At 47.4% G+C, this 22,533-nt stretch overlaps 1 protein-coding gene across 2 annotated transcripts in view; it reads left to right on the plus strand.

The window, feature by feature from the left end:
* Positions 1-22,533, plus strand: part of TPP2 (tripeptidyl peptidase 2) — a 1,218,153-nt gene that overhangs the window by 339,121 nt on the left and 856,499 nt on the right. For both annotated transcript variants that reach the window (XM_069637049.1, XM_069637048.1), the window contains exon 9: positions 1,787-1,914. In XM_069637049.1, coding sequence (XP_069493150.1) covers positions 1,787-1,914 — 128 coding nt within the window. The remainder of the gene's footprint in view (positions 1-1,786; positions 1,915-22,533) is intronic.

Below are 22,533 nucleotides of genomic sequence, written 5' to 3' on the forward strand. Positions count from 1 at the left end.
TGGCTGTCTAGAAGGACTTTCCTTGCTTCTGGGGTCCCACAGTCTGTTGAGGGGACTCTGGCTCGGTTAGTCCTGCTTCCAGGTAGTCCAGAGCATCTTCCTGGAGCTCTTGGCCAACTTAAAAGCAATGCAAACAATCTAGTGTTCCTCTCCCTGGCTATCCGGTTCCAGCAGCGACTGCAGTCGATACTCGACCAGCTTTGAGAGGATGTCCAGGTGGCTTACTTTGGAGTTGATTGGTCCCACCAACTCAAAGGGAGAAGTCGTCATTTCGGGGCCTTCTCTGCCGATACGAATTTGAAGTTTCAGCACAGTACTAGGGCTACACCGGGCAAACCAACGGTCCAGGAGTTGCAGCAGGCATCCTCTTAAAGTTCTTCTTCGGATTCCTTTGTCCAGTGGTCGACTCTGCCTTCCAAGCCAAAAGGCCTCGCCTTTTATGCAGCTTGCTCCCAGTCACTCCAGCATAGCTGTCATTCACCCAGCATGGTGGCTGTCCTTGCAGGACAGCCAGCCGGCCAATCACCTAAGAGTGCATTCCTGTCTCCTAGGAGACTAAGCACAGGGAGTTTCGGGCACCTTCCTTGCTTCCTGCCCCCGCCAGACACCCTGGAGCCAGAGGCGTGCTTCACTTGTGGATCCCACCAAAGGCAAAATGAACAAAGGGACCAAACCTGGTCTGGCACGCAGAGTAAATCTCAAGAAGGACCTTTCCACAAAGAAATGGTGAAAAAAGACGACCAGGGTCATTTTGACAAAAATGGTACTGATGTGTGCTTTACCGTGGCTGCGAACGCTGCCCGCTGTAAAATCCCATAATGTTAGTAAAAAGTCAACCACTGCCACCACCCATTCAATGAGGAAAGGGTGACATAAGTGTCCAGTATGTACATCTCACAATGGGATGCTTGGAATGCACGGTTTATAGGCAGTTGGGGCCCGGATTCCAAGCCTGCTGATTGGCTAGGAAATTGCAAACCGTGAAAAGAAAGGAAAGCCATCCATTTATGCTTGTACTGATATGATCCTGCCGGTTATATCCTGGATTGCACACTTTCGGGTTGTCTAAAAAGCATAAAACGTGCTCTGAATGAGAAATAATATCACAAGTAGAGTATTCTGGGTATTCATTGACTAGCCCTCCTTAATTGGTGGGCCACCTGTCCCCCTTGGTCATTGGGCCCCCAACCACTTATTTCCTTGTGTCCTGCTACAGCCACAACTGTGGTTGATGGTTGCCATGCCCCTTTGGTGATCAGCTTCCTGCCCCCCCCCCCTCCGTTTGTTATGGCCACCGGTTTGTCTCCTTGTTTGCTCTCTACCTGGTCTCCCCCTTATCTACCCGACCACTGGTTGCTCCATTCCCCCATTGGTCATTTCCTGCCAGTCATCTGACCCCTTTGCTCCTGTTCTCTCCCCGCCCTGCCACACATTGGCCAACTTGCATCCTTATCCTCCATTTTAGTGGTCATTGATGTGTAATCTGCATCATATTTCTCTAGAGACTCTAGTTATTTTGCTTCTTGCCACAGATCCTTACTGACCCTCATAGTGTTTAGTTATTGACTCTAAATGTATTTTTGTTTTGTTTGTTTCTTATATTGGTCAATACAAATTCATATTACAATGTTTGTGTATCGGAATTGGACCAGAGATGGAGCCCAGGTTGCTAGTTTTGCAATCACGTAACAGTAGCTTTTAATGTTATTCTGATGTACTGCTTTATAGTTGACCAGGTCTATTTTTGTATTGGTTGACTTGTTTCATGTCTGTCTTTTTCTTGTAGGAGGATATGTGAAGCGATCAATGAAGCAGTTTGGAAAAATAATATAATCTATGTTTCAAGTGCAGGAAATAATGGTCCTTGCCTTTCTACAGTAGGGTGCCCAGGTGGAACTACCTCCAGTGTAATAGGTAAGTCAGCATCTTGATTGATTTCATCAAACACTTCTATGTTCGTCTGTACTTGTTCCACAGAAACTCTTCAACATCAAGCCTCCCACTCCAAAGCTTTATTAACCAAAGACGCCTAGAATGGGGATAAAAGAAAAAATGTTTGCTTGTACTGACCACTTTGACAGGTAAACTTGGCTGAGGCTCAAATGGTTTCTACAAGAGCTCATTCTCTGGTACAGAGATGTCACCCTTTTATGTATTGTCTGGCTGGAACATCACAATAGTCTTCCCTACTCCTTCATACCAGGTACCAAGACTATGTAAAAGAACTTGCTCTCTCATTCACAGTCCTTAAGTTATTCTGCTTTCATTTCCATTTTTCTGGATATATGTGCAGTGTTTGGCATTATAGTTCTCTCTGCTACTTGACCAAAAAAGTGAAAATGCTCCAAACGAGGAAACATTCTCACTATGATGTGGCACAGAAGGTGGCGATGCTTGCCCATGTGCAGAGCACGTCAGGAGGTCATTGGGGGGGGGACCCTCTGGCCACTAAACTGGACCTCCACCACCTCTTCCTAGACACCAAAAAGGAAATTCAGAGAAATGTAGTTGAATTATCCCGAACAGTTTCATTCCTTGACAAGGTGCTGTAGGCGGAAAGACAAATAGATGAGATGGAGAATATAGCCTGGGATATGACCTCTCTGAACTGTGCTTAGGGTCGACTCCTTGGAAGCACTGTGCATTCTCGTCAATTTAAACCTGAAGATGCAGAGAACGTGCATGAGCAGGAACCTTCTGAAACGTGTTCAAAGCGCTTGTCTGGATGGCTTCATGCAAGATCTGTTCTGCAGCGTTGTATCGCTTCCACATGATGCAGAAGTGAACCTGCACAGAACCCATTATGTTTACACCTCTCAACAGGAAAATGGTTTAATACTTTGTTCTTACGCTTATCCACTTCAGGGCTCGAATTTAAGATTAAGCAGCTCCTGGTTTCCCAGCATTACCCAGTGACCAGGAGCTACCACTGTGGAAGAGGAATTGGTACACAGTGTTCACAAAATGTAATATCCACATAAGATGCAAACGTAACATTCTGTCCAATTTTTAGGACCCCTTATAATTTAAATGGTGTATAGCAGTGTCCTAATGTTTCTTTTGATTGTCACATATGCACACAGTTAAATTCACAAAGGGTTGCTTGTTCGGCATACGTGTGCATGGGTAGCCAAAAGTAGCTCCTGATAGCTGTCACGCTCACCAGGCTCTGCTAGGTTACAAGCCTGACCTAAATGGCTCCCAGCTCGCCTCAATTTCAAACCCTGCATGCAATCATTCATGGGCACGTTCCAACATCATCTAAACATAGGACCTTTTTTGAGGTTGCATAATCATCAAATACAATGCTGCAAGGCTGTCCTGTGGGCTCTTCTCTTCTCCTGTATCAACATCTTTTTCAATAAACTCCTTGAAAGACAGACCCTGTTCTGCACCAAGACTGGCCAGAACTATGGGAGGGGATTCCTTCTATGTCGATCAAGACTCCAGAAACTGGCAGCAATTGACAAGGCTGGCCAATTAACAAGGCTGGCCAAAGACGGAGAACTGGGCAAATCTGTCGTGTGAGAAAGCTTTGCAGAGATGAATCGGTCTCGTGGAAAGATAAGGGTGACACTTGAATATTTTTTGTTTATGGAGGCTGGCCTTGCTTAATTTGGCTCACAATTTAGTTATTTTACTGAATTATTTAATTATGAACCAATCTGTCTTCTCTCATGCCATAGATTTATATTTCTGGGTTATAAACCCTTTGTGGTTGACACTGTGTTTCTAGCGTGCGCTATGGGTGATCCTCTTGAACATTTGGACAGTTCAATTTGTAATTCCAGGGGAATTACGGACATTCAAAACCCTTTGGGTCTCGGATTGTTGCTTTTGTTAAAACTCTACTTGGGATTAGCGGTTCCTTTTGGACTGGTGCAGGATGGTGGACACTGGTTGGAAGGCCTTTAATGAGCTGAATTCCACACACATCTGATAGAATTCCATTTTAGTTTTGGAAGTGTTTGTTGTGAAGTTGGATTACAGTTGGATGACATTTTCGGTCAGTTTAAGCAGATTCTTTAGTATGGGAATACAGGACAAGACATTACTATTTCTAACCTGGCAACAAGGCTTCGTTATATTAGTGCTATGGGGTTCACCACAAGGGAATGGCTGACACCACAGTAGTTTCCCCCCATGTCCACTGTCTATATTGACTGGTAAAATGTGAAGGCATCCTTTACACGCCACAGAGGCAGGTGTCTCATGCCCAGTGAGACTCACGTAGGTACACAACCAACTGTTTCTCACAGTTATTCAATGTAAGAAGAAAAGGGATTAGCTATACTCTTGGCTAAGAACGTCCCTTTCTCAAAGCAAAACCTACTCGGAGGCTTGAATGGGAGACTTCTGTTGGTGATGGGACTTATATTATCTTGCCTTTTAAAATTGATATTGGTTTATGCCCAAAATTTGAAATCTAAAGCATTCTTCCTGGATCATCTTTCCAAGATTGTGTAGCATTCTCTGCTGGCTGCATCATGATCTGGAGAGATTTTAATAATGTCCTTGACCAAACAAAGTACAAATCAATAGATTATAAAAGTGTGGTTCCAATGATGAGACTTCTGACAGACTTTGTTGTTTGAGGCATGGCAAATTTTAACCCTAGTGAAGCAAATTAAACTTAAACTATTCTACTTTTGTGTTTATGGAGGTCAAATCAATGATTGAAATTCTGTTTATCATTGGCTGTGGTTCAGTTTTTCTCTGGGGCAGATGTCAGTCTGGATCTTACTGCATCATTTTTCTTTACTAGCTTCTCTTAGATCACCTAGCGTTGCCTCTGAATCACCCAGTATATGTTAAAGATGAGCTGCTCTGAGAGCCAGTGGTTTGGGACGACATTTCGAAGATCATTGTCCCCTTTGAAAACTGCTGTGGATCGTTTAAATGTCATATGGGTTGCCCTTTTAAGGCAATTTTGCAAAGATAATTAATTGGTAATGCCAAGGCATATGTAAATGCTAGAGGGGTAAAACTGATCCAGCTTCAGAGATTAATTCCCGGTTAGATGTGCAAAGTCTGACGGGAATAACCTGGGCCTTGAGAGATTTAATCATAGTCTGGGCTCAGTTGGGGGCTCACTTACCTGAGAATTTCAGAATCCTTTTTACAAACTAAACAATCCAGTTGTACTCGAGGGAAACAAACCAGTAGGCTGTTGTCGCATTAATACAGGGTAAGCAACACTGAAAACGTCATCCTGTCTTCAAGACCGTGAAGGATTGTTAGTATGGACAGTGTGATAAAGCAAGCACACTAACCCAAATCTTTAGTTGTCTCATGACCACATACTCACTCCCCACCGATGAACAGCAAGCTTCCATTGACTGAGCTGACCTTGCTGTTTTTCCAAGGAAAATCACAACTCACTGGAGGCTTCTGTCTCAAAAGAGGAAGTTGTGGCAGCCATCCCTGCCTAACGAAACAAAGTGCTATACTGATGGCTTCTCCCTTTTAAAAAAAAAAAAAGATGTGTAAACTTTTGTATGGGTTAATTACTGCTAGGCAAGATTGTATATAGTAACCCTGTGGGAGACTACACCAGCCTTGTCCTCTTTGTAATAGGTAGCCCACCTATTGGTATAGGTCTGTACTACACAAGTTGGTAGTGGTTGAGCAGCCAGACTTGTCTTACGAGTGGTAAATGTCAGCTGTAGAGCTGTAAAACTGAGATTTACAAGTATTCAAATAACACCTATACTCAAGGTTTTCAAGTAAAATAATGATTTAACAGTTGGTTTTAAATAAGCCTTCTTTAGAAAGGGCAATATGCAACCATAAAAATATGCTTCATAACACTTCCTCAGATTTAAGTTAAGCAAGTAGATACCCTTTTGGGATGTCACACGCACACTTCCTACACCCTGAGGTGACTTCAATTACTAGGACACTGTGGACATTGATATATCACTTTTTGACACTTAATGCAATACTGAGGTTGTGGAAAGGAAATGGTTAGGGAAGGAAAAAGGTTAACAGGTTCTCGGCATATGTGAATACTTTACAATCTCCCAATGAAGTCTAGGTTAGAACTTTCCCAGCAATACAAGTTCAAATTATGCACCACCTATGAGGAACCGTTAAAACCAAAGACAATGGGTCAGAAGAGTGCAGGCAGCCAGGACAGCCAAAGTCAATTGGGGGACAATGTCTAGGGAGCTCAGGCACTTCTTCAGATAGCACAAACTTTTGCACAATGTTGTTTAGAGTTTGTAGAAAAAGAATCACTGTTGGTTGCACAAGCTGTTAGTCTTGTGAAAGGCAAAGCTGCACAAAACTCTGCAAAAAGCAGCTACTGTAAGTCTCCAGTGAGAACAAGCAAGCTACAGACAAAAGCGGCAGGTACCCCTTCAGTCAAGACAGTACCTTAGTTGGAAGAAGGATCTGTTTGCAGTTCTGCAGTTCAAGGATTTCTGGGTCTCCGATGTGGGGACAAGAGGGAGGATGTCTGGAGGACTCCTGCACTGCAGTTCAAAGGTCAGTGGCAGCTATGGGCTCTTTCCAAATAGCACTGATGCGGTTCTTGGACACCTTATGGGCTCCCCTTGCTTCTGGGGTCCAGCACTCTGTTGTGGCTCATGCTTGGGTTGTCCTGCTTCATGAGGGTCCTACGGATCTTCCTGGATCTGGGTCCTGCTTACAGACGATGCATTTGTTTCTAGCAGCAGCAAGGAAGTACAGCCAGCAGGGAGAGGGGTTCCAGCAAAGTTCGTCTTGGGGTCAGTTGGTCCCACCAACCCAAGGGAAGTTGTCCTTACAGGCTTCTCTAGTCGATATGAAATTCGGATCTTCACCACTGCAGCAGGACTTCACCGGGCAAATCAACGGTCCACGTGGGTGCAGCAAGCTTCACTTCCAAGTTCTTTTGTCGGTTGTTTCTTCCAGTGGTCGACTGTCTTCTGTCCAAGAGACCTCGCCTTTTATGCAGGTTTCTCCCGTTCATGCACAGGCTAGCTGTCACTCACACAGCAGGGTGGCTGATCTCCAAGGACAGTCAGCCATCCAATCACCACTGGGTGCATTCAGGTAACCAAGGTGACTAAGGACAGGGAGTTTCGGGCACATTCCTCGCTTCCTGCCCTGCCAGACACATGGAGCCGGGTTTCAGCACTGATGCCTGCCAAAAGCAAAATGAACAAAAGTTAAACCTGGTTTGGCGCACAGAGTGAAAACCAAAAAAGACCTTGCAAACAAGAAAGTTCAAAAAAAGACCGGGCTATTTTGACAAAATGGGCACCCATGGGTGCAATACTGCAGCAGAGGATTCAGCCTACGGTAAAAATGCACAATGGTAGAAAAAAATAAACCACTGCCACCAGCCATTAATTGTAGTGAGGGTAACATAAAAAATGTTACATGAGTAGGTAGGAAAAGGGGCTACCAAGTAACCCCCGGAGAACTTCCACATAAGATGGGCTGCACTGGACGTACATAGGAAAAACAGGTAAGTAAAGTCAATTTCACTTTACTACTTTTGGCAACAGTAGTTTACCCAAGAGAAGGTATTTAAACCTTGTGAGAAATCCTAAGGATTTCTCTGTGACACTGCACTGAAGGTGCTGTGTGTCACAATACAAAGGGTGTAGATGCCTATGGAGTTTGTCAGACTCTAAAACCAAAAGAAACAGTCCAAATCAGAACAAAAATACATGAGTGAGAAAAGATAAAAATTAAGTTGTAAAGTCCAGCAAAAGGGGCTGGGGTGTCTCTAAGCTTGAAGGGAATTGGCACAGACATTACATTTTTCCCTAACAATTACATTGTGTTAACTCCTTTGAAGAGACTGACACGGTTGCTTATACAATCGCAGAATCTGCATGTGCGCTTGATCATGGAGGAAGGGATCAGACTGTGGGGCCCATCGATCACCTTATTGAATGTGGATGCTAAGGTTTACACAAATGTCTGGATGTTGCGTTTGATGTCCATCCTCCCCTCCTTGGTAGAAATAGATCTGGCATGCTTTATCACAGAATGCAATGCCCACAATAACATTTTAAGGATCATTGATCTGTTTGAGCTGTGCAGAAGCTTTGGAGAAGCTATCTAAATCATAACACTACATCATAACACTACATGCAAATACAGCATTTGACCCTTTTAACTGGAGCTTTGTCAATGAAATAGTGTCTCTAAGATAGACTCTCCTGCCCTCCAATGTGGCAGTTGAGGCCGCTATATTTGAAGGGTGGGAGAAACCTGCCTCTGTTCCGGTGGTGGACTGGGTGGGATATGGCTGGAAAACGCTGTCCTGCTCCATTGGGCCCAGCCTTTCTTTCCTCCCATGCTTCGCCTGAAAGCTTTGTGGTTCAGGCTGTGACGGCTAGCCTGAAGACTTCTACTTTCCCTTCCCCCTGTAAGGGGGAGTACGAGGCTTGAAGTATGGGACAAGAAAGTGGTTGCGTCGGACAGTTTTGCACTGCGGGCTGTGTGCGCCGCTTGAGACAGGGTGAAGTACTCCTTTGGCTGTTGTGACCAATGCGGCCGAGTCCTTACCTGAGGGAGGGATTGACTGTTTCATGCCCTTGGGCTCTAATGGCAAGGAGGCGGGTACGCCAAATACTGATTTTGGGGGCAAGTCCATGGCCACTAGTACAGTGTTCAGGCGCCACTCTTGGCTGAGGACGTATGGTTTTGCATCCGATGTCCAGGTAGTCTGTTGGGCATGCCAAAAAGACTTCGGTGACCATGCTTTCCGGAAGATAGTAGTAGAAGGCAACTGCTAAATCCTTGGGTCTTGAGTGCAACAGCCCTCTGCACAGCCATTGCCTCAGACAGATTTTTTTGTTTCCCCTTTCCCGCAGGGCCGTGGTTAATATGCCCAAGGCGCTTCCAGAGGCAGATGAAGGGGTGCTCGGTGGGGGAGTTGCAGCGGCTGCTGTCCCCGCTGCACCCTAGGCTGACAAACCTCAGGGACGGGCTTTGCCAGTAATCTGCGGTGGCGGGTTGAGTGGGGGGACTTTCTTTGCTCAGCACGGAATGCTCAAAGACCACGTCTGATGCTTGGGCATTACAGGTCATCCGATGGAGATATTGCCTCCCATTCCTTCAGCGCTCCCCCGGACCATGTCTCTCAGGCTGCCCCTTTATCTCTGGACCCCATCCTCCTAGAGGAGGTCCATACACTTCTGTCAAAGCATGACTGTTCTGGTTCCGTGCTCCGAATGAGGCAGGGTGTGCTACTCCACCTATTTTCTGGTGCCGAATAAGGATGGAGGCTTACTCCCCATTCTGGATTTGAGGCCGCTGAACTTTTTCGTATGCATGGTTTCTCTAGCCCATATTCTGTAAACTCGTGATCTGCAGGATTGGTTGGTTTCCCTGGACCTTCAGGGTGCCTACTTCCTGTGCCTTCGATGAATTGGCACATGGAAGTACCTAAGGTTTTTGGTGGGTCAACACAGATTGGTCTTCACTCTACTCCTAGGGTTTTCATCAAGCTGCTGGCATTAGTAGCGGCTCGCCTCAGGAGGCAGGGCATTCATGCCCTTCCCTACCTGGACTATTAGCTTGTCCGAGCTCGCTCCATGATCTGGTTTTGGAGCACCTACTCCATACATGCACTCTTTTGCACTCCTTGGCCTTTTCCCTGAACTTCAAAATGTTTCCACTTTCGCTGTCCCATTCTCTCGAATTCATCGGGAAGTCTTGGACACTCACTCAGTCAGGGCTATCCTGCCCGAGGATAGAGTGGTGAACATTTTTTGGGTGGTCAATGTCTTCCAGTCAAGTCCCAGCTTTGGCTTTAATGTGCCTTCTGGGCCTCATGGTGTCTTGCATCCTTGTGGTGCCAGAGGCGAGTTGGCGCATGAGATCACTTCAGTGGCTTCTTCGTTAACAATGGTTGCAATTTCAAGGGCACGTGTTGGACCTTCTGCAGGTCTCGAACCAGGTGACTCAGGATCTCGCGTGATGGTCTGTGTGAGACAACTTACTTACAGGCACGTTGTTTTGCCAACTTTGGCCCCAGGTGACGGTGGTCATGGACGCATCTGACTGTTTGGGGTGCTCACCTGTCGGACCCAATGGTGAGCGGACTGTGGTCTCCTGCAGAGTCTCGAACACATCAACTTGCTGGAGTTGCGGGTGATGAAGCTGGCCCTCTTCGCTTTCCTCCCCTATGTGAAACGCAAGACTGCGCTGATATTGACGGACAACACAGTGCCATGCACTAGCTCAACAATCGAGGTGGTGTGTGGTCTTTGCCCCTGTGCAGAGAAGCAATGGTTCGGGGCTCTGGAGAACAGTCTCTTGTGGCGGCTCATCTGGCCAGATGAGAGAAAGTCCCATCGGATGCTTTGAGCAGACAGACTTCAGCCTCCCGCGATTGGTAGCTCGGCTTGAAGTTCTGGAGGAGATCTTTTCCTTTTGGGGGAACTCCTCAAGTGGACCATGTCGCTTTCAATGTCGACAGGAAGTGCAAGTTGTTCTGCTACAGGGAATTTCCTCATCAGGGAGCTCTGCGGGAAGCACTGACGGTAGAGTGGGCTGTCCACTTCCTCTGTTTGTCCGCGGATCCCTGTCATTCTGCTGTTTCTCAGGAGGTTGCGCCTGTTCAGACACACAATGATTCTGATTGCTCTGGACTTGGCCCAGAGAACGTGGTATCCAGAGTTGCTGGACATGTCATCTGCCCTGCCTGGTGCATTCCGAGAGAGTTTACTTGCTCTCCCAATTTGAGTGACAGGTCCTCCACCTGAACCTCAGCAGTGTTGACCCTTCATGCTTGGTTACCGAGAGACTGGGATAGGAGTGGGACTTGCCGGACAATGCCCCGATGTGCTCCTTTCAACTCGGGAGGCCGCTACAAAATCCATTTATGCTTGCCAGTGGCGTACATTTTCAGTTTGGACTGGCAGAGGAGCCTGGATCCTTTATCCTGTCCTCTAACCAGGAGACTACACCAACCTTGTCCTCCTGGTAATAGGTAACTCAACCTTTGGTATAAGTCTGTACTACAGAGGTTGGTAGTGTGGATGAGCAGCCAGGCTTCTCTCAAGAGGGGTCAATGTGAGCAGAGGGGTTTTTAGAGATTCACAGTGACACGTATTCAAATAAACTCTTACACACAAGGTTTCTTGATTAAACAATTATTAATTTATTTAAGTCAGTTAAATAATCCTCCTTCAGAAGGGAGCAATATATAAGTAACACAAATACACTTGAAAATACACACTTAATTTCTCTAAAGCAGCAAAAATCCATTCCGGTTGGCACATAGATTCTTCCTACACCCTAGTAATTAGGACACTTTGGACAATAATATATCACTAGTACTTTTAGAGCAATACTGAGTTTGGTGTCAATGAAAAGGGTTTAAGAATAAAGCAGAGAACAAACAAATAATCTGAAGCAGGTAAGTACTTTTTAACCCTCCAATGCAAAGTAAATTAACCCTTTCCTGGAGGAAAGGTAAAGCACAAAGTCAGAGGAAAGAAGAGTTATTCAGGGAGCCAGGCCAGCCAAGGTTAATTGAGCAAATGTCTAGGTGAGCTGAAGCACTTCTTGCAGGTAAGCTAAAGTCTTGCACAATGTTTTATAAGTCTTTGTAGAAAAAATAGAATCACTGTAGGGCCACAAGCTGGGAGGCTTGTGAGGGGGCAAAGCTGCAAGCAACTCTGCAGGGGCAACCAAGACAAGTCTCGACTGAGAGCAAGCAAGGCTACACAAGAGGTAAGTCCTCTTAGGTTTACAGTACCTTTGGTTAGAAGAAATGGTTACAGCTGGCTTCTGTACCTGTAGAGCTCTGCAGATCCTTTTGTTCCTGTGCCTCCATCGTGGGGACAAGAGGGAGGATCTCTGGGCACTCCTGTACTGGGAAGGTCAGCGACAGCAATGGGAAAACTTCAATTCGGTGGCACTTCGCGGTTACAGCTCCTCACGTCTGACAGCAAATAGCAACACTGTGGTTCTGATACCACTTCAGACTTTCATCGAATCTGGGATCCAGCACTCTGAGGTGGCTCAGGCTTGGTCAGTCCTGCTTCAGGGAAGTCCGGAGGATCTTCCTGGCGCTCAGGTCTGACTTAAAAGCGATCCACTCGATTTGGTGTTCCTCTCCTTGGCACTTAGGTTCCAGCAGTAGTGGAAGTACAGCCAGCTGTGAGAGGATGTCCAAACGAGTTCACTTTGGCGTTGATTGGTCCCACCAACCCAAAGGGAGAAGTCGTCCTTGCAGGGCTTCTCTAGTCGAAATTAATTCAAAACTTCAGCACATCAGCAGGGCTTCACCGAGCAGACCAACGGTCCAGGAGTTGCAGCAGGCGTCTCTTCCAGGTTCTTCTTCGGATTCCTTCGTCCAGTGGTCAACTCTGCCTTCCGAGCCAAAAGCCTTGCCTCTTATGCAGGTTTCTACCTTTCATTCCAGCCTAGCAGTCAATCACACAGCAAGGTGGCTGACGTTCCCGGACAGCCAGCCGGCCAATCACTTTTTGGGTGCATTCCTGTAACCAAGGGGATTAAGCACAGGCAGTTTCGGGAACGTCCCTCACTTCCTGCCCCTACCAGACATACTGGAGCCAGAGGCAGGTTTCACTCGTGAATCCCGCCAAAGGCAAAACAAACAAAGTGACAAAATGGGCACCCATGGGTGCCTTACTGCAGCTGTGAACGCAGCCCGCGGTAAAAACACACAATGGTCGTAAAAAGTAAACCACCGCCAGCAGCCATTAATTGTAGAAAGGGTAACATAAGTGTTACATGAGAAACTAGACAAAGAGGATAGTAAGTAACCCCTCCAGCACCATATGGTAAGATAGTACGTGCTGGGTCTAGAAAGTTACAAAACGGAAGTAAAGTCAGTTTCACTTCACTGCTCTAGGAAACAGTAGTATCACCAAGAGAAGGTAGTTAAAACTTCCCTGTGCCACTGCACTGAAGGTGCTGTGTGTCACAATGCAAAGATGCCTATGCAGTTTGTCAGACTCCAAAGTCAAAAGAAACAGTCCAAATCACAGAAAAATACATGAGGGAGTCGGAAAAAGGGTCTCCCTCTCTCCAGGTTAGAAATTAAAGTCCTAAAGTCCAGCAAAAGGGCTGGGGGTCTCTAAGGTATAAGGGAATTGGCACATTTCTGAGAATTCTCCCTAACAAGCTGCGGTTGCAAGGATGCTTCTGGTCATGCCCAGATGCAAGATCGAACCTTTGGCAATGAAGAAATGTATGAATCCCAGATGAAGGCAGTGAGTTCTATCGACTGCCACTGCACAAGGACGACTGCAGGTGTCCTCCCAATTGCGGTTAAAGAAGCTTTTCTAGGACTGGCCACCAGCGGGCGCACAGATGAGCTCTGACTCCATGTGAGCTCCGACGCCGTAGGTCCTCGACGACCTGAGCACCCATCTCGCGACCCCCCCCCTGAAATAAACATAGGTAAAGTTGGATGAAGACCCCCACAACATCCAGAAGAAAACACGGGTGAAATCGGCCCAGGGAAAGCAGAGAAATCGCCTTCCGAAAATACACGCTTCACGAAGCACCTAAAGTGAAAGTGATACCACGTACAACCAACGCAGTGGCCCGGCTGTGGTTCTCCCAAGACGGCAGCAGCACCCCGCGGGCAGGCGCCTCCGACCGTGCCAATCACGGCGCCCTCCACAAGAGGTCCGCCGTCCCCAAGAAGCCACGAGCCATCACGGACTCCCTGTGGGCGGCACCCGGCAGGGGGACGGGGGGGGGGGGGGAGAAGATCCAAGGTGCCCGCCCACCATCACACACTAGGTCCCCAGGGACATAAGCCCACCAAAGCCCCCACCAGAGGCGAGCCCCGAATACCTCCACAAAGGAGGCCGGCGCCCCCCATCTAAACTTACAAGACACAGCAACAGAGCACGGGCCGAATGTAATTAACGCCCTGGGGCCCGTATATGTTACTGAACGCGCCAGATCTATATACGGCACTCCCCTAATGAAACCTCCCATGTAGGACTGTCCAAGCAGCACAGCGCACCACACCGGCCCTGCGAATCATACATAAGTGGACTTTTTGAGGGAAAAGAGCAGAGCGTCAATCCTAGGAATGCCAAGGGAACCCCACTAGGAGGAATCGAGTACAAATCGCCGCAATTCATAGGCATCCCAGAGCACTCCGGCCCACTCCAACCCAGCAGCCAAACAGTCCCCATTGAATGTGGTACCTCAGACCTACGGTCAGTCACAATAACTCACAAGTACCATCAACCAGAGAATACTGAATTATAAATAGGCTGAGCATGGGACTGTGATTCCGTACTCCCACCCCCCCCTGTGAGAGGCATCCCCAGATGAACCCCTTGGAGGAAAAGCCCCCCAGCACTGCAGACTGCCTATTGAATCCCTTGCAGCGAACCGCACGACAATCTGACCACTTGGGTCTGCCCTGTTGCCACCGAATCACGCAGACCCAAAGAGGGTAAGGCCCCTGACCTAGGGGCATGTGCCTCCTCTAACCCTGGAACCATCCTATGAACGTTAAAAGCAGGCTAGCTGGATACGTCTACGCCCCATACTCCCTAGCCCCCGGACAGAAACCCACAATGTCAACGGATGCCGCGGAAGCGGGGTCCGCCGCCACCAAAGGGGACATTGTTGTAATATTAAGTGAGATAAAGAACATGGGAGCCAACCTAGGTGGTAAGATTGACAGGATTACCCAGAGAATGGACAACTTTGAAGAGAGACTGGAAGGTGTCGAGAACACTCGGGCCTCTATTGGCACCCAAATGTACATAAGGATACGTAACATTGAAAAAAGGGAGGAGGAGATACGCCTGAAAATGGACGATTTAGAAAACCGAGAAAGAAGGAATAACCTTCGTTTTTTCGTAATTCCGGAATGCGAGGGAGAAACCGAAGACCATCTCAAAAGCACGATACATGACATCATAAAAATTTTAATGGCGGATGAAGAGATAGACGAACTCAAAACTGAGCGAATCCACAGAGCAGGTGGACCTTCCGGTGGCCTGCGTTCGGTCCTCACAAGATTTCACCGATACCAAGATAGAAATAGGATCCTTGCGAAGGCCAGATCTGGAGGCTCACTCACATTGGGGGGTGTCCAAATTACTATCTTCCAGGATCTGTCGTCGCTCACGCTGGCCCTGAGGGGCCTCTGCAGCCCCTTGACGAAATGGCTCAAAGAACAGGGCATGTGATATTGGTGGGGATACCCCTTCTCCCTCACCTTTGAACACGGAAGCAGAAAAATAACACTTCAGTCCGAGGAGGAGATCAAGGACTGCATTGTGGACATTCTCGGAACAGGCCCAAGAGAAGGCGAAAGAGGTGAAGCCGAACAGGCTGAATGCAATGGGAACTCCAGGGCCCTAGAAGAGAGAGTGAAAGGATCAAGAAAATATAGGCGCCCTAACAACACGCCCGAAAATGGAAAATGAAGATGAATCTCATGAACCTTGCGAACCAACAGATCAAAATCCACGGCTGCAAAGTTCGGAAACAGACATCCACCGGGACAGACCGCCATGAAGGCTGTCGAGACAGGAGCACCCGGCTGCAGAGCCCCCCCGTGAAGTAAGGGGGAAAAGAATTTCCGAAGAAAGGGCCGGAGAACGCACGTATTGTTACACCTTTGTTCTTTATTGTTACTTTTGAAATATATGATGTTGGGGGGAGGGAGGGGGGAGGACGGGAAATGGGCTCAATCTTAGGTTGAGATGTTATATTTGATTGGGACCGTGAGGCAACGGTCCCCACTGGTGGTCTGATACTGGACTGAACATTTTCATCAAGTCTGAGTCGGACGCCGTCGAAGGGCAGAAAATGTCATATCCTTAGTTCCTGGGTTCACTCGAACCCCATCAACTCAGGATGGGATGGGAGGGGAGGGGAGAGGAGAGGAGGGGAGGGGAGGGGAAGGGAAGGGACGGGAAGGGAGATAAGAAACTTGGAAAAGGTAGTAGCACCATCTGAACAAATCCGAAATGTCAAAGACGATGTGGGACTGAGAGATCGAAGAATTGTCTGGCCGCGGGAAGTGAGCAATTTCCCAAAAATAACCAACGATGGCATCACCTGATGAACTCAAAGTGAGGGACTCGCTCAGAGTAGGGACCCTCAATGTGAAGGGCTTGAACTCACCAACCAAGAGGAAATTGTTGTCTAGAGCATTTCGTAGATCCAATATTGACTTACTTATCCTGCAGGAGACAAAGTTTGCCAAGGGAGAAGATTGAAGATTTCTGGGAAAGCAGGAAGGCCTGGAGTTCTGGGGTTCGGGCCCACTCAGGAAAGGAGGGGTCGGAATCCTACTCCGGAAAGGAATCAAATTTGAGGTGGATAAGACATGGTCCGATGTGGGAGGCCGTACTCTCCCGATAACACGAAAAATAGCAAAGGTACAAGTAACAATCGCCACTGTATACTCACCCAACACTGGACAGGCTGCATTCCTTGAGAAAACGATCCCTAAAATAATGTTAGAAGCCACAGGGCATATCATCCTGGGAGGTGACTTTAACCAATGGGCTGATCTGACCAAAGACTGGAAACTAGGTAAACCCAAAACGAGAAACCAATATAAGGGAGATCGCACCGAGCTGACTGAAATAATGGAACTGTATGACATGAAAGATGTGTGGAGAGTTATGCACCCCAGCAAAAGCGGATACACCTTCTATTCAACCCCCACAACACATTTACGCGTATTGACTACATATATCTCACAAGCGACCTCACAACCCTCCGACATCATCCCGATAGCGTGGTCAGATCACGACATAGTACTAGTAGATATTAAGTGGGCAGACTTGCCTGTCACGGGAGGGAAGTGGCGGTGTAATGAGAGCCTCTGGAAGGATGCAGTTTTCAAAACTGTAATGGAGACCGAAATTGATGAATACTTTAAAATGATAATAATGGGGAAGTTTCCAAACAAATGCTCTGGGAGGCTGGGAAGGCCACATGGAGAGGCATTTTAATACGAGAGGGGTCCTCTAAGAAAAGGGAGCGAAAGATCATAGAGCATAGGCTACGGACTGAAATACGCCAATTAGAGGGAGAGATGAGGAAAGACTCTGATGTAGACCCTGATAAAATGAAAACGGCCCAATGAAAAAGGGAGGAACTACGGTTGTTGGAACACGACCAAGTAGTACTCAAATTGCAGTTTCTAAAACAGTAATTTTATGAAAAAGGAGACCAGGCTGACGCTCTATTAGCTACCAAACTTGGAGAGCAAAGAGCGGAGCGCAAGGTAAACGAAATAATGGAGGACTCCACCCCCTCGGCTCACACTCCCCGCACCATCCCAGAGTCCTTTGCCAATTTCTATGAGAACCTATACACCTCTGAAATAACTCCTGGCCAGTTAGATATAAACTCCCATCTATCTCCAATCATCATGCCCACAATAACGTATGCAGAAGCCGAGCTCCTTGACTCCCCAATCATTGAACAGGAAATCCAAGATGCAATTAAAAGGTTAACTCTGGGCAAATCTCCGGGAGAAGATGGTTACATTGCTGGCTTCTATAAAACTTTTAATAAGCAACTAACACCTTTCCTAACGGAACTATTCAACGAAATAATAGAGACAGGGGCGGCACCAGACTCCTTTAAAAGAGCACTGATAACAGGGATCCCCAAGGAGGGAAGAGACCCTACACACTGTGGATCATACCGTCCTATTTCCCTCCTTAACCTTGACGCCAAAATCTAGGCTAGGGTACTAGCAGCTAGACTGGAAACACTAATGCCCCCCCCTAATTCATCCGGACCAGGTTGGGTTTATACTGGGGAAACAAGGGGCCGATAACGTGCGCAAAACACTACACCTCATCCACGCGGCTCACAATCTCCCCAGCGACCCTGTCCTTTTGTCAATAGATGCAGAGAAGGCCTTTGATAGAGTAGAGTGGGAATTTCTAGGAACAGTCCTGCAGAAGGTTGGAATAGGCCCAAGAACTAGAAAGGGAATACAGACGATATACACATCCCCCAAGCCATCGATATTTGTAAACGGAGAATACTCCAGATGGTTCAAACTGAACCGCGGGACTAGACTGGGTTGCCCCCTTTCTGCAATTCTATTTGCACTTTCCTTAGAACCCCAGGCACAAAAAATTAGAGCTGACCCCAAAATAGAGGGAATGCGACTAGGGGCAACGGAATACAAAGTAGCACTCTATGCGGATGACATTCTCCTACACATAGCTAACCCCTCAGAATCCGTCCCTCACGCCCTCAATTTAATAGACGAATATGGTCAATTCTCTGGGTTTAAGGTTAATAGGACCAAGTCCATTCTGTTTCCCCTCCAGGGATCCGCAGAAAGGAATGACGCCAAGTTTCTCCCACTAGGCCTTAAGCTGGAACATACCACATTGCAATATCTGGGCATACAGATCACCAAAACCCTGAATGACCGATTTGAAGCCAATTTCCCTCCACTCCTCCAGCGATTCGCAGCCCATCTTAAAAAATGGAACAAACTCACGATTTCCTGGCTAGGGCGAATTAATGCTATCAAGATGGTGTGCCTCCCCCGATTCCTGTACCCCTTCCAGATGTTACCAGTTGAGATACCAAAAGGGTTCTTTATTGAAACCAAAAAGATTATGGTAAGATTCATATGGCAGGGAAAGAAAGCAAGAATCCCATACAATACATTAACACTCCCCAAGGACAAGGGAGGGGTGGGGCTCCCCGACCTGAGAACTTACTACAAAGCCGCCCAGTTGTGCGTCCTAATTCCACACTTCAGAGATTGCAAAAACCTCCAATGGGTGCAAATAGACAACCACTACCTGTCCCCAGCCACGGTATCAGAATGGCTATGGACCCCACATAAAAGGGTACAACGGAAAATCAAAGGTCACCCCATATTGAGCACCATATGGAGTATATGGCGTACAGGCAAAGAAATGCTCAAAATCACTACCTGGCCGTCCCCGCTCAGCCACTTGGGGTCACCCGGCATAAATAACCATATACCCAACGTGGGAAGGTTCCAATTATGGTATGAGGCGGGCTTGGAGAGAGTGGGGCAGTTGCAGAGAAAAGATTTGTTCATCACTCTACCAGACCTGACTGAAGCGTTGGGTATAGGCCCCCTATCCACATTCCAGTATATCCAACTGAAAGGTGTACTAACAAAGCCAGAATGGAAAGACAAACTGAAGAGACCTTACCCCATTCGAGAAACTCTTAGACTCTAAATCTGAAATGAAAGGCCTCATATCTACAATGTACCAAGATTGAATAGCGGCAGGAGATGAATCCACGGACCCCCTGAGAGCTAGATGGGGGAAAAAGACATTGGGGAAGAGATACGCCCCGACCAGTGGGAAACAATGTGTAGAGCTGCCTCCAAAACATCCATATCCAGTCAATACAAACTTCATGCCATTAAACTCCTACATAGGTGGCAATACGACCCCCTTAGACACTCCAAAATATCCCAAACAATGAGTCCAAAATGCTGGAGAAAATGTGGAGAAATAGCCAGCTTCTGGCATATGTGGTGGGGCTGCCCGCGCATCAAAGTATTCTGGAACGAGGTCTTGGGGTGGATCAAAGAAATAGATGGTATTCAAAGAGATGGCGACCCCTATTTAATGCCATTTAGCCTACAAAGAGATGAAGATGACTGGACCAGAGTGAGTGGTCTGACCCCCCACCAATTATTGGCGGCTCGGGCCCTATTGGTGATCAAATGGAAATCTGCAACTGTTCCGGGAAAGAATGAATGGATCACCTTAGCCACAAACATTTACTCAATGGAAACAATTACCGCCTCCCTACACGGCAAGGCCGCCCATTGCGAAACCCTATGGATGGACTTCAAAAATAAATATTTCGCAACAACCTCTGAGTCCCAACCGGAGGAGCCCATAGGGTCCTGATGCAAAATGCAAAACCCAACAGACTACAATGGAACAAAACTCATATTAAGTGGTTACAGAACGACCAAACAATAGAAATATGTTTAATACGCTATCGCAGTTCCCACGTCTCTATAACGTTCAATGGATGTGTGCTAAACCAAGGAAGGGAGGGGGGTGGGTGTGGGTAAAGTTTTCTAGTCAAGGTAAATACACCCTGAAATAAGGAATGAAACAACATAAGTTGTGAATGTATTTTGATATAACATGCTTTGTTATTGTTAAGCAACCATATGTTAACAATGGTGTACCATATAATGTATACTTTTCTTTCTTTGTTTTTTTTATATAACTAATAAAATCAAATTTAAAAAAAAAAAACTTTTCTAGGACAGGATCCCTTGATGCTGGGTTGCTGAATTTCGCAGGGAATGCAAATTGTAGCAAAAGCAAGCAACCACTGACATTCCAGGTGCAACTGTGGAACGGTGACTCTTCTGGCGAGTTATCCCACTAGAGAGCTAGTCAGCCCACAGGGTGGTCCAGTGACACTTCCGAAGGCTCAGGACAGCTGGATCCTCAAGAATACATTGAAACTAGTTGGTGCCCCTAGTCCAAGGGCTGAAGCACCGCTCCTGGTCTTCATAGATCAGGTATTCCAAATGGGCTTCACCAGGCCAGACTAACCCTTCTTCGGTTCAGCCTGCTGTTCCTCTACAAGGGATTCTTGGCTCCAACACTGATCTGAAGAAATTGTTGCAGGAGTCCTCTTATCCAAAATGCAGCATGGAAGCCAGTCCAAGCCCAGCCAGTAGCTGTCAAAACAGGGACAACTATTGGTTTCACTCATGCCCCATACCTAGACTATCTGGCAGCGCAGGTGTAGAGTGTGACCAGACTCTCTCTCGCGCTCTCTCTCTCGCGCGCTCTTTTTCTTTCTCGGTCTCTCTCTCTTTCTCTCACACCCTCAGACACTCATCCACCATACACCCTCATCCTTACTTTGGCATAATCAATGCCAAGCCAATCCTACTACGAACCTTAATTGCCCACGCCACTTGGCCCTCAGCATCCTACACATACAACAGGAAGCAGCCCCTATCTCCGTGTAAGAAAGCCTTGATGCACAAAATATATATAGCAAACCAAAAGCCCACCTTTATTTAGGCACCTTTTGAGCCCGCTGGTGCTTACACCTGTCACACTAACAGAAAACCTGGCCTCAACCTGGATTGTTAACTGTAATTCCACACCAAAGCCTAGCCCAATTACGATGAAACTCATTAGACTGCATGCCAGCACCCGAAAACCATTATAATCGCATCAGGGTCCGTCCTCCTGTCCAACCAATCAGAGGATGAAACTTGCGCGCCATATCGCGTGTCTTGTTCTACATATACTGCAATTCAAGATGGTGGACCGGATCGAAAGATCACTGCGCCCAAACATCCTGACTGCAGAGGTCGCCCTGGCCCAGACGGTAAGTTCCACCCCTCATTCACTTCAATGGACTGTCACGCTCGCTGTCCGTATGCACCCTCTTTCTTCCCTGCATGTCCCACCATCCTATAGGGGACGTCCTCTTCTCACTCTCCACAAGGCCACCACCTCACCAGTCACTTTAGACTCAACAAGCCAGGCCTTATTAGTGACCTGCCTCATGTCCTTTTAATATTTTTTACTTTAAACACATGGCAGCCATCGCACTCCGCATCTCTGACCCAATCAGCTTTTCTCTAGTGGGATCACAGTGCATCCCTGCAGGACTCCAACTACCACCACCCTCCTCGCATGCAGCACCACCTTCAAAGCCCACCACAATGGGAGCACAACGCCGCCCAAGCAGCAGCTTGCATTTTATAACGCCATGTTAAACGCTCACCCCTATGGGCTACCACTCGGCCAGCTCAGCACAATACCTGCCACCAATGCAACCGACACACTGCGACCGTTCCAAAGCAATCGGAGATAGGCCATACCTGTGTGCTGCTGCACAATTGATCTTATGGTGAGACCAGCCACTTGCTTGCCGCTGCCTTAACCAATGCTCGCCTTCCTTCATTCGCCTCTTCAAACACACAACGGTCCTCACCAAACAGGCACTGCCCGTCACAACCCCTGGGAGCTCACAGCACCAGGATGGTTTGCTAAACAGACCCCAATGACCACATCCACAACCCACGGCCACCTCTCTAGTGACAGCCCGCCACCAAGTGGAGCACAACACTGCAGTGGTACTCCATGCCCACCTGGCACACGCTCACCTGGCACCAAGCCACGCCTTACCTAAAAGCCCTTAGCCTTTACATGGACACAGAACCTGACCATTTGATCTACCCCCATAGGGGTACTGAACACCCCCCGCCCCACCAACCCTAATACTCCACCCTTCTCGCCCTGAGCTCGCTATTCATCAGCAGTCAAATCTTGGCATCCACCCAGTACACATGACATGAACTAGTTTACAACTGGTAAGCTAATAACTCTACCACACACAAGGGGCCACCAAGCAGCCCCCCACATACCATCCAGGTTAGGCATTACCACTAACAACCTGTCCTCTTTCTTTCCCTCCCTGCTTTTCCATCCTCTTTTGACGCATAAACCTTGTACTATGTAACGTGTTATCAAACGCAACGTGCAAATGTCTAAGTATTCAAATCGTGTAATGTAACTTGTAATATAAATATATTGTAATCAC

Source organism: Ambystoma mexicanum, chromosome 7p (genome assembly GCF_040938575.1).
Source record: "Ambystoma mexicanum isolate Mex_15411 chromosome 7p, UKY_AmexF1_1, whole genome shotgun sequence".
In the NCBI taxonomy this organism is placed as follows: domain Eukaryota; kingdom Metazoa; phylum Chordata; class Amphibia; order Caudata; family Ambystomatidae; genus Ambystoma; species Ambystoma mexicanum.